Source organism: Podarcis raffonei, chromosome 13 (assembly GCF_027172205.1).
Source record: "Podarcis raffonei isolate rPodRaf1 chromosome 13, rPodRaf1.pri, whole genome shotgun sequence".
Lineage (NCBI taxonomy): Eukaryota > Metazoa > Chordata > Lepidosauria > Squamata > Lacertidae > Podarcis > Podarcis raffonei.
In genome coordinates this window covers 32,581,783-32,596,545 of record NC_070614.1, presented here as the reverse complement: position 1 = coordinate 32,596,545, position 14,763 = coordinate 32,581,783, and the positions used below count along the sequence as shown (strand labels likewise).

General features: G+C 42.3%; 1 protein-coding gene across 1 annotated transcript; it reads right to left on the bottom strand.

Annotated features, from left to right (window-relative positions):
- Nucleotides 1-1,557: 1,557 nt before the first annotated feature.
- LOC128398769 (vomeronasal type-2 receptor 26-like) lies at nucleotides 1,558-10,401 on the bottom strand. Its single transcript, XM_053360024.1, has 5 exons — nucleotides 10,184-10,401; nucleotides 8,819-9,110; nucleotides 5,144-5,371; nucleotides 3,130-3,256; nucleotides 1,558-2,739 (listed from the first exon to the last, which is right to left on the bottom strand). The coding sequence occupies exons 1-5, from the start codon at nucleotides 10,399-10,401 to the stop codon at nucleotides 1,829-1,831; spliced, it is 1,776 nt and encodes a 591-aa protein (XP_053215999.1). The 3' UTR covers nucleotides 1,558-1,828.
- Nucleotides 10,402-14,763: the final 4,362 nt, after the last annotated feature.

Sequence of the window (14,763 nt, the reverse complement as noted above, 5' to 3'; positions counted from 1 at the left end):
AATGAGCACAACCGGACGCCTTCATCTGCCCCAGCTGCAACAAAACACGCCTCTCCCATGTCAGTCTCTACAGCCACAGCAGGCGCTGTAACTCTCCATCAGTTTGACCTCACCCCTGAAGGCACACCCTTCGATTGTCTTTCGAGAATATAACGTGCATTGAATTCCTCCCCCAACTCTTATGATGGTAGAAGGAAATTTAGGAAGAAGGAAATGAGTGTACTTTATCCCAGTTTAACTTAATGTCGTACCAGCTTCTTTTGTATAGAATTTAGAAAGTCCTTGTCTAAGAAACACACACACACACACACACACACACACACACACACACACACTTGAAAAAATGCTAGTGCAGGGACCCAAAAAACTCCATGAACAATTCTGATCACTGTTTCTCAGACAAGGCCTTTCTAAATTATCTCAGGCAGGAGAATATTCCAAGGACTAAGGTATTTATTTATAGGGACGCGGGTGGCGCTGTGGGTAAAACCTCAGCGCCTAGGACTTGCCAATCGCATGGTTGGCGGTTCGAATCCCCGCGGTGGGGTGCGCTCCCGTCGTTTGGTCCCAGCGCCTGCCAACCTAGCAGTTCGAAAGCACCCCCAGGTGCAAGTAGATAAATAGTGACCGCTTATCAACGGGAAGGTAAAAGGCGTTCCGTGTGCTGTGCTGGCTCGCCAGATGCAGCTTGTCACGCTGGCCACGTGACCTGGAAGTGTCTGCGGACAGCGCTGGCTCCCGGCCTATAGAGTGAGATGAGGGCACAACCCTAGAGTCTGTCAAGACTGGCCCGTACGGGCAGGGGTATCTTTACCTTTAAGGTATTTATATATGACTCTATTAATCTCCATCTTAAAAACACATAGCATAAATAACCACGAGCAAATGTGTTTGTTGTGATTCCATATACAGAGAGATGACTTAAAATAGCTACCTCAGATTAAAGTTGAGGCTAAGAATGTCATTGTTGCCCAGAAACCAAGCCAATGAATCCTGCCTCAAACTGTGTGTGAAATTGGATTAAGTGAAAATTCTTACCCACAAATTCACAGGCTCATTATCAGGCAGTGAATTCAGGCAGTGGGGGGATTAGGTGTCTCTCTCTGTGTGTGCAAAAATCTTTGCAAGATTTGAGGGCTCCCCACTGGAAGTAAAAGTATTCCAATTTTTTTTATTAAAAAACCCCCTTTATTCTTCTTTGCGGCCTTTGCAGTTCCATTTAAGAGTTCTGTGACTGTGCAGCTCAACATTTTGAAATGTTCTGTAGCTAGACATCAAAACATATTTAGACAACCAAAAAAAGAAAATGCTTAGTACACAGATGTAGTGGGGAGGGGGGACTTCAATAACTTTCTGTGTCTAATTTATTTTTTTGATTTACAATAAATCTACAATTCAACCCACAACAACAATGCTTGGTTTGTTTGTTTGTTTATTTGTTTACATTTTCATTTTTAAAATTGTTATTGCATAGATTTTACATTGTGTGTTAAAGGGCATTTCAGGAAGAAGAGCTCCTAAATGGCAAAGTGAAGGGTCAATAACATTTTGGATGTTCATTGTTGTTTCTCTTTAATAGTAAAATGCAATATCTCTTAGCTATGCCTGGGAAAGAAGAGCCTTTGCGAAGACAGAAAGAGGTGCCCAATTTTTCTGAGGGCTGATGGGCCATTGACAGCTGGCTGGTGTGCTGGATTCAGCCTATGGGCTGCAGGTTCCAACCTGTGGTTTAATTATTCTGTGAATCAACTCTCATATGGATTTTAAAACTTTTATTGATGCATTTGCAAGCCTGCAGCCTACAGACTGAAGCAGGAGTTCTAGACACTTACGTGCTTTTACTTGGTCTCTTCATTAGCTGTTCCCTATTATTCATCTCTGGCTTCATGACAATAATATAGCATTTGGGGAAGAAGATGCAGCCCAGCAGCCCAGCACTGGAACCTAAGATGGAGAAAATCTCCACAGCCACCATGTATTTCCCTTTGGTGCTCAAGTAAGAGGGAACAAAGGACAGCCAAACACTGCAAAACACCAACATGCTGAAAGTGATGAATTTAGCTTCATTGAAACTGTCAGGCAGTTTCCTGGCTAGGAAAGCCACCACCAAACTGACAATGGCCAGGAAACCCAGGTACCCAAGCACACAATAAAACAGAATAGGTGCCCCTTCATTACATTCAAGTACAATTTCTTCACTCATAGAGTGCATATCGACATCTGGGAATGGTGGGGAGGTTGTCAGCCACACTGTACAGATGCCTGCTTGGATAAGGGAGCAAGAAAGAACAATGGAGTTGGCCAGTCTTTTCCCTACCCATTTCCTCATACTGGATCCTGGTTTGGTGGCCATGAAAGCCAGAACCACAGTGATGGTTTTGGCCAGCACACAGGAAACAGCCACTGAGAAGATGATGCCAAAAGCCGTTTGTCGGAGGAGGCATGTCACCGTATGAGGCTGTCCAATGAAGAGCAACGCACAGAGGAAGCAGAGCAGGAGGGAGACGAGGAGAGTGTAGGTGAGGTTTCGGTTGTTGGCTATGACAATGGGTGTGTCTTGGTGCTTCACAAATGTTGCTAGTACCAGCACTGTGATTAAAGAAAAGGAAAGAGAAAAAATGGCTAAATTGATTCCCAAAGGTTCTTCATATGACAAAAAGCTTATATCCTTAGGAATGCATGAATCATGTTTTTTGCCTGGATAGTGGTCTTCTGGGCATTTAATGCAGTCAGCCATGTCTGAAACAAAGGGAAAGTTGTGGATTTGGTTTTTCAAATCTTCATTTCATACTCTATTTTAGAAAAAATAATGGTTATATTTTGACAAATACTCATTTTCTTTTTAAAAAAACAAAACAAAACAAATCAGAGGTTCTCAAAGAGGCTTTCCATACTCTCTCTCTCTCTCTCTCTCCCTCTCCCTCTCTCTCTCTCTCTCTCCCACACCCACCCACATGCACACACCCCAACCCAATTATTGAAAGAGTATCTTGAATATTACAAGAATTACCTATCAAATATGGATGTGTGTTTAGAATTACGATGCCAGTCAAAAGCATTTCTTTATCAGATTGGGTCAATTTCAGTAATTCTCCTCTCCCCACCTCTTCTGCACATAGGATTTCTTACCATTCTGGTCTGAAATCTTCCCTTCTGGGCATGGGGCACAGTCATAGCAACAAAATGGTTCCCCCTCCTTCTTTTCCCTGCTGTAACCAGGATGGCAATAGTCATTACACACAGAAAGGGGCAGCACCTATTAAATGATGGAAGAGGAAATTATTTTCCAGTCAGGAAATGTGCTTGGGGAATTTGTGTCTCACTGGTATGGAAATGGCCTTAAACATATGACAGTGGTAGCTTTGAAGTTCCAGAAAGCACACAGGATGCCAGAGACAGTCTCTGCTTTTCTAAGGTTGATCAGTTGTATAGAATTGCAGTGCTTTGACCAGGTTTTAAATTGCTGGTGCAATAATTTTTTTTGAACCTTAACTCTGTCTCCACTGAGATGAAATAAAAATAATTATATGTGTTTCCAAGATCAGGGATAGTTAACCTCTGGTCTTCCAGGTGCTGTAAGACTACAGCTCCCACTGTATTTGTCATGCTGGCTGGGCTGAAGAGGACTGGAGTCCTGTAACATATGGAAGGCCACTATTTAGCCAACCCTGCCATTTATTTCCCTTCTTTAAAAGTGATAATTCATATCCTCCCACTTTAGGGAGTTTTTCAAAAGGGAGTTTTCTGTTTCTTACTCAGGATGGGCAAGTGCACAGGATCCAGGAAAAAACTTTAAGCAACCTCACTTACTACAGTAGTGAATCCATTGTTCTACTTTAAATTGTGAAGTCTTTATTTTGAACAGTTCAGAGAAGCTATTGCTCCATGAAATTCAAGTTAGACTTCCATAATTTTACTCAGCAACAGGTTGACATCGGGGAATAAACCAGGCCTCACAAAGTGATGAATATAGCACATTGATGTCTGTGATTTTCTGGTGCATATGTACATAAAATTGTATGTCTATTTAAAAGTAGAGTAATTAAGGCAAATATATGTGTAAGAATATTAGAGGAATTAATGTTAGGGAGGGATTGGTGAGAATGTCCTTGGAATGTAGGTAGTGAGTGGTGATTGGATGAGAGTTTGGTAAGGCTCCAAGGCACGTTCCCCCATTCAGCAGAGAATCCAGCACAGGGAAGTGATGAGATTTAGGGCTACATCGCTATGCTTTATTTCTTACTACACAGACAGCAAAGAAATATACATCCTGTCTCTATGAAAGCAGAGAGCAACTGAACAACAAAGGAACAAAGGAAACAGGAAACCAGTACGTCACATCTGTCTCTAGTCTCCTGTGAGACTTCCAATAGCCTGGACTGTCTCTGGAATGTAAACAGAGCCTTGTGACTCTAAGCAGCTGCTCAGTGGCAAACAAAAAATAACATGGTTGTGGGTATGAAAGTTGGTGGTGGATGTGTTAGATCAGGCATAGGCAAACTTCGGCCCTCCAGATGTTTTGAGACTACAATTCCCATCATCCCTGACCACTGGTCCTGCTAGCTAGGGATGATGGGAATTGTAGTTCCAAAACATCTGGAGGGCCGGAATTTGCCCAAGCCTGTGTTAAATGGTAGCATTGTTGGTTCAGTATTGTGTTAGCCATTGTTGTAGGCATAACAAAGTAGCAAATTAGATAAAGCAAAACTGAAATGATATGCTTCTGTACACAAAGAGATCATAAAACCCTTTTTATTATTTCTGTTTTATATCAGCTATTGTATTGCACCACATGCCTCTTGTTTGGCTGTTAGGGTGGGATATTCAGGTACTTACAGAGCAGGAATAAAGGGAGATTACAGAAACACACATAAAAAAAAACCCCAGCCCAGAACTCTGAATCTTACAAAGAGTAGGCAGTGTTGTGGGTCGTGCCAGAGCACAAGAAGTTGAAGAGGGGCGCGGGAGGGTGCAGGGCTGGCATGCCAAATAGATTTGACAGGTTGAAGTTGGAGGCAGAGGAATGGTGAGACAAGGGAAGAATGTGCAGTAAAAAAACCTGCACTTACGTTAGGTGTAAAGACTAATTAAACACCACTTTGACCCCTCAATCTGGCCCAAACAATTTATACTGAGACCCTACCTGATTAAACCAGGTGTGCCAAGTGATGACATCATCCCTAATGGTGAATGCTTCCTCTGGAGGAAGCAGGGAATCCATCTTTCCAACGTCAACTTTGCGAAAGGATTGGTTTGGGAAAAAGACCCAGTTTATGACATCAAATCCAGCCACCGAGTCCCCATTGTGGTCAAAGGAAACCTCATATCCAGCACTATTGTTAAAAGAGACACGTCTGAGAAAATGATGCAGCTGGTTGGAAAAAAGAAAAGAAACAGAACCATTTTATTTCCAAAGTGCAAAGGGCTGCAACTTTGGCTCTGAGAAATGCTAATGACTGCCCTTGCAGAAGATATCAAGTAATTATTTAATTACACCACACTAATCAAGAGAGCAGTGGAGTTCCATCCATCCTTATTGTTCACAAAACTTTTGCTTTTACCCTAGAAAAATATTACAGATGTTCTGCTCCTGCTTCATGATGGCCTGCACTCCAAAGGGATGGGATCTTGCTCTCCTTTTTGTGGTTCCTAACGGAGTTGAACTCTCTGTTCACTGTGCTTTCATTAGATGGCTTTGTGCTACTTCCGCTATAACTTTTTTAAAAAACAACAACATCATATTTTTAATTATAGATTTCTTGGTTTACAAAGTATGTGCAATGTCTCTTTTTTCAAGTTACATTTTCTACAGATCAGTTTCATTTGTTGAGACATTAGTGTTACCTTAGGAAGAAAAGGGGAAAAGAGGTTTGTGGGGGGGAATAGTGAGTGGGGGTGGGATCGGGTGGCAATGCTTCTATGCTGCTTAATGTATGTGTGGCGTTTTCTGTCAGAGTCACTTGTGCGGGTTTTCTTTACTATTCGCTTGTACTCCTTTGGTGGTGAGTGAGGTTGGGGTTGGCCTAGGGTGTGGTTGTTGTTTGTAGTTGGCTGTGGTGATCTTTGTTTTCACGTGTGAGTGGGGTGGGTGAGTGTTTTTGAATCAGGTTAGCCCTATTGATTTGTATACTGTTAGTGGATTCCTTTCATTGTCTTGTTGGGCTGTGTTTGTGATAAAGGGGAAGCATACTGGGGTGAAGGCGTCTTCTTCTATTTGTCCTCGTATCCATTTCAGTTTATTGATTAGTTTTTCTAATAAGGCTGTTTCCCATACTATTTTTTACCATTGGTCCATGCTTACTCCTGACAGATCTCTCCAGTGTCTGGCTATGATGTTTCTGGCTGCTGAGAGTAGGTGGGTTATGAGCTCTTTATGATGTCAGTGGCATTATCTTGGAAGATTTTTAATAGGGCCAGTTCTGGGGTGACTTCAAATACTTGCTTAGTTATTTTGCATATTTCTTGTATGATTGTTGTCCACAATAGTTGGATTTTGGGTCATTCCCACCACATGTGGAGGTATGTGCCTGTGGAGGTGCACTATCTCCAGCATTTTGGTGAGGTTCCTGGGCTTATTAGCGCTAGTTTCCTTTGTGTTAGGTACTACTTCTGCTATAACTATAAATACCAGTTGCTGGCAATTACCAGTGGAGAGACCACTGTTGCCCTCAAGTTCTCCTTGTGGGCTTCTCATATGCACCTGCTTGACTGTTGTGAAACTAGAGTGCTAGACTAAATGGTCCTTTGGTCTGATCCAGCAGATGTCTCCTTATCATAGCCACCTTCAAATATCTAAAGGGCTGTTGCATGGAAAATGGAACAAGCTTGTTTTCTCCTGCTCTGGAGGCTTGGACCTGAATCAATTGCTTCAAGTTTCAAGAAAGGAGATTCCAACTAAACATCAGGAAGAACTTTCTGACAGCAAGAGCTGTTCAATAGTGGAACTGACTCCTTTGGGAGGTTATGGACTCTCCTTTCACTGGAGGTTTTTTTAAGTCATCTGTCAGGGATGCTTTAGCTAAGAGTCCTGCATTACAGTATCCCCACCCCAGCTATAGGCTAATAAGCTAAACAGAAGACAGGAAAGATGCTCTTCAATACATGAATTATTGTGGTCATCCCATCTTGCTTTTGGGAAGAGAAAGGAAGCTCAAAATGAATACCCCTTAAGCATCCTGATTTGAGCAGGACATCCCAGATTACAGAAGCCATCTCAACTTGGACTTCCACAAGAGCTCAGGACCGAAAAAAACAAGCATTCCAATTTTGATCCATGGGATGTTGGAGGGTATGATATCGTGAGTGAATGAAATAATCATGAAGAGACGCTAGTCTACAAAGTGGAGTGTGTTGTTTCCACCTGTAAATACTAGATTATTCATGATATTCTTACCTGCCATAGTTGTTCATTTGGAAGTGTCAGGCTCCCTCTATCCACCATTGCTTTGTGTTTTGATTTTAGAGAATGCATGGCTTGCAAAGCATGTGCTATAGCATAGACTGCATTGTAGATATTGTAACTGTGACCAGTCAAGCTCATTTCAAAAAACCCACCAGGAAGGTCGCTCAGGTTCTCCTCTCCGGTGCAGATTTCTGCTTCCATTTCACCCACAACAGAATTTGGGAATTTACATTTGAATGCATTTTGCCAGAACTCCTTGATAAAACCATCTTCTTTGGCCCTGAAAAGATTTCTTCCCAGAAGAAATTGTTGAAATCTCGGAAGTATATTTGAATGACTTGCGAAGGCTATAGCACCTTGAAAGACTTCAAAATCCCATTGTGTATGAAAGTTAAAAGCTATAATATCAATTTGGGCTGACATAATCCATACTTTACCTTTAGGATTAACTGTGGCTGGGATGTATAGGAATGTTCTCCAAAGGATTATGGCCTGGATTTCCCCATAAAACACCAGTACATTCGCTTTTCTCTTCATAATAACTTCATATATTCCCTGAAGCAAGTCTGCTGTATTCAAAGCTTCAGAGATAAAAGTGAACCTAGGGAGTCTGTCGATGAAGTCAAAACAAATGCCCTTCTGTAAAAATAATGGGAGTGCAATTTGCAAAAATCTTTCTCCATCATCATCATCCACAGCAAGGATGCTAATCCAGATCCACCTGAAATGCAGAAGTAACTGCAGAATCCCCATATATTGATGGGCTTCCTTGGGGGCCATCTGGAAAGTGGGGAAAACTTGGGTTTTCTCACTCATTGCTGAAGTAGAGCCATACGAAAGCTAATGATGAAAGTGAGGAGAGAAAAAGTAAAAAGTGGTGGAGAGTCAGAAAAACATTAAGAACGAAAAACGAAATCTCATTCTGTGTGTGCCGCTAATAATAGTTGTTATCTGGAACGTTTTGTTCAATATTGATTTGGATAATATATTCAGTTTTGGTTAAGCAAAAATGGCTATGGTAGCATCCAGATTCCTGCTTTCATCAGCTGTTCTGGAGGAATCGAGGTGTGTGTTTGTGTACATAGCCTGAAGTTCACCTAGGCTTGTTCATCTTATGAGGAACAGAAGGGAGAACATGGAACTTGCAGTCTATCACCTGAGCAGGAGGCTGAAAGCAGGTACACACGGGAGCTGGTCATGGACTTCTTGGTTATCTTTTTATTTCATTGATTGTTTCTCAATTTACATCTATACATGTAAGTTGGCACATGCACACTAATTCAAATCAGTGCCATCTTTTGCGCTTCTCCTTTTTTTGGGGGAGGCAATAAATACACTCTTGTTTCAAACCCCCATAACCAAATAGTAAAAGGCAAGCAAATGGTGAAATTTGTTAACATCCACTTCTTTTCTTACCTGTGAAATCTTGTAGATTTGCAGGATGCTTGCAATGTGTAGAGAAGTTTCAGAGCTAAGTCCACCAATGACAGCGACCAGATTACTCTGAGTGTCGCATTTGTAGTTGGGCTTAAATCTGTTCAGTGTGGAAAGAAACTCAATGGTTGCATGACAGGTCCACATCGCACTGAAATAGCTGTCATAGATGTGGAACCCCAGGGTGACATTGGGTAAGATCTGGCGGTTTTCATTGATTTCCTTTACTGCAAAGGCCAAGGCCAAGACATGCTGGTAATGTTTAGTCAGAAAGCTACAATGACAATGACAGGTTATCTCAAAGGGGCATTTCACTCTTGATAAAACAATTACTGCTGTTTTGCGTGCCACCAAGATCGTCTGCTTTGGAGTAGGACACCAATACCACCCCATTGCTGCAGATTATTCATTTATCAGATTTATTTAAAATAGCATCTTGGACAATAATATGATGGACAAAATGGGCAGACACACACACTTCAAGGAAGTATGCAGAAAGAACTGTTTCATTTTTCTGCATAGCATTGGTTACATTGCATGCATAGGTGCTTGCTGAGCCATTCATGAACATGCACATCCATGTCCAAAGGAAAGTTGAGATGTGGTTTTGATGGGGATGGGCTACCATTATAATATTAAAAGGAATTCCACCCTCCCCACAAGTTTAAGTCCATGTGTTGCATTTCAAGGCAAGCATACAAGGAAGGAGCCATTCTTTGAAGAGGTTGATGCTCTGTGTAGTTACTTAGCTAAAGGAAAGGAAATGCATGTTCACCATGATTTCCTTCCACATTTCCAGAATGTAGGGTTTGTTTGTTTTTTAACTACAGCATTGTTCTTTATTACTATTTCAATGGAGGGGATACATCTCAGATGTAGCTTGGAATTCATTTTTGTGGGGAGAAACAAGACAATTAGAAATACCATTCCAGTTCCCGTCTGTACAAATTATTCCTGCTGCTAGTCTCCTAAACTAATGTATTTATGGAACAGCTGTAATCCAGCGGGAAGGAGCAGTGGGAGGGAGAATGAACTAAAATATTGTGCAGAAGCATTTTTTCATAGAATCATAGTGTTGGAAGGGACCCTGAGGATCGTCTAGCCCAACCCCCTGTGATGTGCAGCTGTCCTATACGGGGATTGAACCTGCAATCTTGGCGTTATCAGCACTGTGCTCTAACCAACATAGCTGGAAGGCTGGAACTCTGAACACAAGCCCTCCATATTGCTGGCACAATTTGTTGTAAGCACCACATGTCAGATAATACATTTCCTAAAATGTTATATATATATATATATATATTTTCCTTACACAAAAGCAAATAACCAACAAGGGGGCATCCTTACACAGGTTCTCGATTCTGTTGTTGAATGGGGTCTTTTTTGAAAGTTTTCTCTTCAGAAAGCAGGATCATTTGAGAAGCAATGCCTCCGATGATGAAATCACCTGGTTGATAATATTTGTGAGGAATAGGGATGGGCTCACTGAAGGCACATTTAAGAGGACGCACCTGGCACACTGCAGGAGGAAGCAGTGCTGCTAGCAACACTGCTAATATCACCATGCTGAGGGCAATTTTGCCCCCTTGGCAGAAATGTCTTTGGTGTCACATTATCTCAGGCAGGTTTTGAACAACTGCTCCTTGAATCCTCAGTTATAAAATGTAACATTACCGAGATGTGATTGATGCCCTTCTTAGTCCCTAGGTCCAATTCAAAATGCAGCACATTTTAAAAATCACCATCCAGCCTTAATCACAAACTGAGCTAGTGACCACTGGAGCTTCAGGGCGACATGAATTAAATTAACATTAATCACAATCATTTTGATAATTACAAAGGAAGCCAGTAATTTCCTAGTTATGGGCTCACTGTAGCACTACTGAAGAAAACATGTTTGTCACATCTCAAATCTCCTTATCCTCTTCCTATTGGCCCAGCTAAGTGTGTGTGGCAGAGGAATGACAAATGCAAGGGAAGACCATTGGAAATTTGAAATGTTTGGTTGGGAGTCAGATCAACAGTTATTACAGAGTTAGCAATTTAGACACTGAGTGAACTCTGCACCAGCCATCTCCACTAACTCCATCTCACCCAAATCCTGGTAAAGGGAAACGCTGCTGATTTGCAGTTCCTACAGTGGTTGTTGGAGAACCTAAGACACTTATCAACAATACCCAACTTAAAAGTGTTGGTCAGACATTCAGAACTCTCACTATCCCTAACTCTGGTGGAAACCGTGTATTGTACTTCCCCTCCTCTGCATTGTTACTGACATCTATTTAAATTATAGCCAGATACCTAGAATTAGAATTAAATACAAAAAGTTACAATCTGTGGCAAGTGATAACATTTTGAGTTGCCAGGCCTGCAATTTTTAATCTTCTTTTTTTCATAACGGTAGGGCTTCTAGTGCTTATTTAGTATGCATAGTTCCATTGAAACAAACAAACAAACAAACAAACATTTTGTGCAGATATTTGGACAGGGGAAGACCGTCCATGTAAGTGGGCCCAAGTATGATTTTCATACAAGAGTGATTACATATATAAAGCTTACCACAAGACATAATTTATTGAATTTGTGTATCCCTTATCAACAAGCTCAATACAGTGTTTTAAAATGTGTGTGGAACGCTTGCTTCCAGTTGCATGCAGCTTTCCTCTCTACTAAAATCAATTTAACTTTTCAATATCCAAAACACTTTATCCCCTCCCTCTAGATTAAAAGAACAAAAGTATTCCAACCAATAGATGGCACACTGGTTGAAAACCAATGGATTATGGCTTTAGTGAAGCTAGCATGAGTTTAATATACAGTGGTGCCTCACAAGACGAAATTAATTCGTTCCGTGAGTTTTTTCGTCTAGCGAATCACGAATTCCCATAGGAATGCATTGAAAATCAATTAATGCATTCCTATGGTCAAAAAAAGTCCAAACAAAGCCAAATTTGGTACAACAAGAGTTTATTAAGTGCTCTTTAAAGTCACACATACTGTAAAGAGCATTTCAAAAATTGAAGGAACAATAATTTAAGTTTCTAAACATGACAGAAAAACATTTAAAAATCAACAAAGTGTACAGTACATTTTCTAAGACTCTGGGGGACAACTCGAAGAAGGTTCCTCTTCCACTCTTTGCTTCTTGCTGAAGAATCTGTCCATGGTCTGCTGCTTCATCCGCCTTTTCAGCACCTCCCTGAAAGGCGACATGACCCTCGTATCAAAAGTGTTCACAAGGTCATGTGCCACGTGCTTGTCAGGGTGGTGCCGCTGTGCAAAAGCCTGCACATCCTTCCACTTCAGGCAAATGTCCATCAGTTCTTTGGAGGACAGCCGTTCCTCAGTTGCTTCCTCCTTTTCCAGCGAGGCCTGCTCCTGCGCAGCCTCTGCCTGCTGTTCGACCAGCTCCTGGGTGGTCAGCTCGTGGTCGTGCTCCTCCACCAGCTCGCTGATGTCCTCCTCTGTGACCTCCAGGCCCATGGTCCTCCCCAAGGCAACAATGTCCTGCACCACTGTTGACTCTGGTGCATCAGAGTCACTTGGTGCCACACAGTCCGGCCACAGGCTACGCCAAGCGCAATTCAAATTTCTCTGGCTGATCCCGTTCCAGGCCGTGATCATCTTCAAGCAGGTGTCGATGTCGAAGTGGTCCTTCCAGAATTCCCGCAGGGTGATGGTGGTGCAATCAGTCACCTCGAAGCATCGCCTGAAAAGCTCCTTGGTGTAGAGTTTTTTGAAATTGGCGATGAGCTGCTGATCCATCGGCTGGAGCAGTGGCGTGGTGTTAGGCGGCAGGAACATGATGCTGATGAAGCTGAACTCCTCCAGCAAGTCCTCCTCAAGGCCTTTAGGATGAGCAGGAGCATTGTCCATCAGAAGCAAAGCCTTCAGCAGCAGGTCGTTGTCCAGCAGGTACTGTTTGACAGCAGGGCCAAAAGCATGATTGACCCAGTCCACAAATAGCACACGTGTGACCCAAGCCTTACTGTTGGATCGCCACATGACACTCAGCCGCTCCTTGTCGACCTTGTGTTTCTTGAAGGCCCGTGGGTTCTCCGAGTGGTACACCAGCAGGGGCTTGATCTTCAGGTCGCCGCTTGCGTTGGCACAGAAGAGCAGGGTCAGATGGTCCTTCATGGGCTTGTGGCCAGGCAACTTGGCCTCCTCCTGTGTGATGAAAGTCCTTTTGGGCATCCTCTTCCAAAACAGCCCGGTCTCGTCGCAGTTGAAGACCTGCTGTGGAACGTAGCCCTCCGTCTTCACAACCTCCAGGAACTCCGCTGCAAAGTCTTCAGCCGCAGAAACATCAGAACTGGCAGCCTCTCCATGCCAGAAAAAAACACACAAGCTTCCAGATTCTTGCAAACCCCTCCCCAACTGTTCCCCCAGCCACCCAGCACACAGAAATTCAAATCCAGATTTTTTTTAAAAAAACAGCAGAGTGGCCCAATGGTCACAGAAAATCATAAAAATGCAGGAAAAAACACACAAGCTTCCAGATTCTTGCAAACGCCTCCCCAACTGTTCCCCCAGCCACCCAGCACACAGAAATTCAAATCCAGATTTTTTTTAAAAAAACAGCAGAGTGGCCCAATGGTCACAGAAAATCATAAAAATGCAGAAAAAAAACACACAAGCTTCCAGATTCTTGCAAACCCCTCCCCAACTGTTCCCCCAGCCACCCAGCACACAGAAATTCAAATCCAGAATTTTTTTTAAAAAACAGCAGAGTGGCCCAATGGTCACAGAAAATCATAAAAATGCAGAAAAAAACACACAAGCTTCCAGATTCTTGCAAACCCCTCCCCAACTGTTCCCCCAGCCACCCAGCACACAGAAATTCAAATCCAGAATTTTTTTTTTAAAACAGCAGAGTGGCCCAATGGTCACAAAAAATCATAAAAATGCAGAAAAAAACAAGCTTCCAGATTCTTGCAAACCCCTCCCCAACACCAAGTCCTTGAATTCGAAACACCCCAACCCAAAATCCAACCCCCCCCCAAAAGTTTTAAAAGCTTAACTTACCAAATGGCTGCAAAAGAAGTTTTGGAAAAGCTTCAAAAATCACCAAAGTCTTTAAAAACCTCAAAAAAGGCTACTATGTACACTGCGTTCTATGAGTTGCTCCTCGAAGTCAAGTCGCAACTGTATTAACGGTGTTAAGAAAAAGGAAACAAACTTGCAAGACGTTTTCGTCTTGCGAAGCAAGCCCATAGGGAAATTTGTCTTGCAAAGCAGCTCAAAAACGGAAAACCCTTTCGCCTAGTGAGTTTTCCGTCTTGCGAGGCATTCGTCTTGCGGGGCACCACTGTAAAGCATCTCTCATGAACTGTCTCTGATGCTGGTACAAGCTCCTATCTAAGACATGACCTGGAAGGTATAGCAAATACCTGACCCTTAACAGTAGCAGTAAAGATCAGCGTACAAATCCTTGTATTTACCAGAAAGTTTAATTGTCACTTTCCTATGTACAGGAACCAGACTTCAGACAGACAATGAAATTCTGTTTCAGAAGTGAATTTATGAATCACACGCTTTGCTTGACCACAAACCAAGAAATGAGTGAGAGACATTGTTGCCTTGAAGGGGAGAACTTAACTTTTTCAAATGGCACAGATCTCAAATCCCTCACATTGTGTTCTGTTTGCTTCTGGATCAGGAATACCCTTCCCTTTTCTTTTCTTTTCCGTGGGAGTCTGTAGCACACAACTGCCCTCAGTGTCTACTTAGGGGCTCTCTTTGCTCTTTAGGATAAAGGTGTCTGTACTTGCTGTATGAAGCAGCATCAATCTGCATTGCCTCTTTTCATTTCCATGTAATAAACCAATATTTCCCTACTTCCTAGTGTGACAAGTTCTTTTTGTTTTTGTTAAAATAAAAATTATAGTCACATATTGACTCAATACAAAAGGTACTAATCATCT

Coding starts and splice junctions, on each gene's coding strand:
- LOC128398769 (XM_053360024.1), bottom strand. CDS start 10,401: ATGGTGATATTAGCAGTGTTGCTAGCAGCACTGCTTCCTCCTGCAGTG. Junction 3,257..5,143: donor GGCACACCTGGTTTAATCAG/GTAGGGTCTCAG, acceptor ATCATTTAATAG/GTGCTGCCCCTTTCTGTGTG. Junction 2,740..3,129: donor GAAGATTTCAGACCAGAATG/GTAAGAAATCCT, acceptor CCTTTGTTTCAG/ACATGGCTGACTGCATTAAA.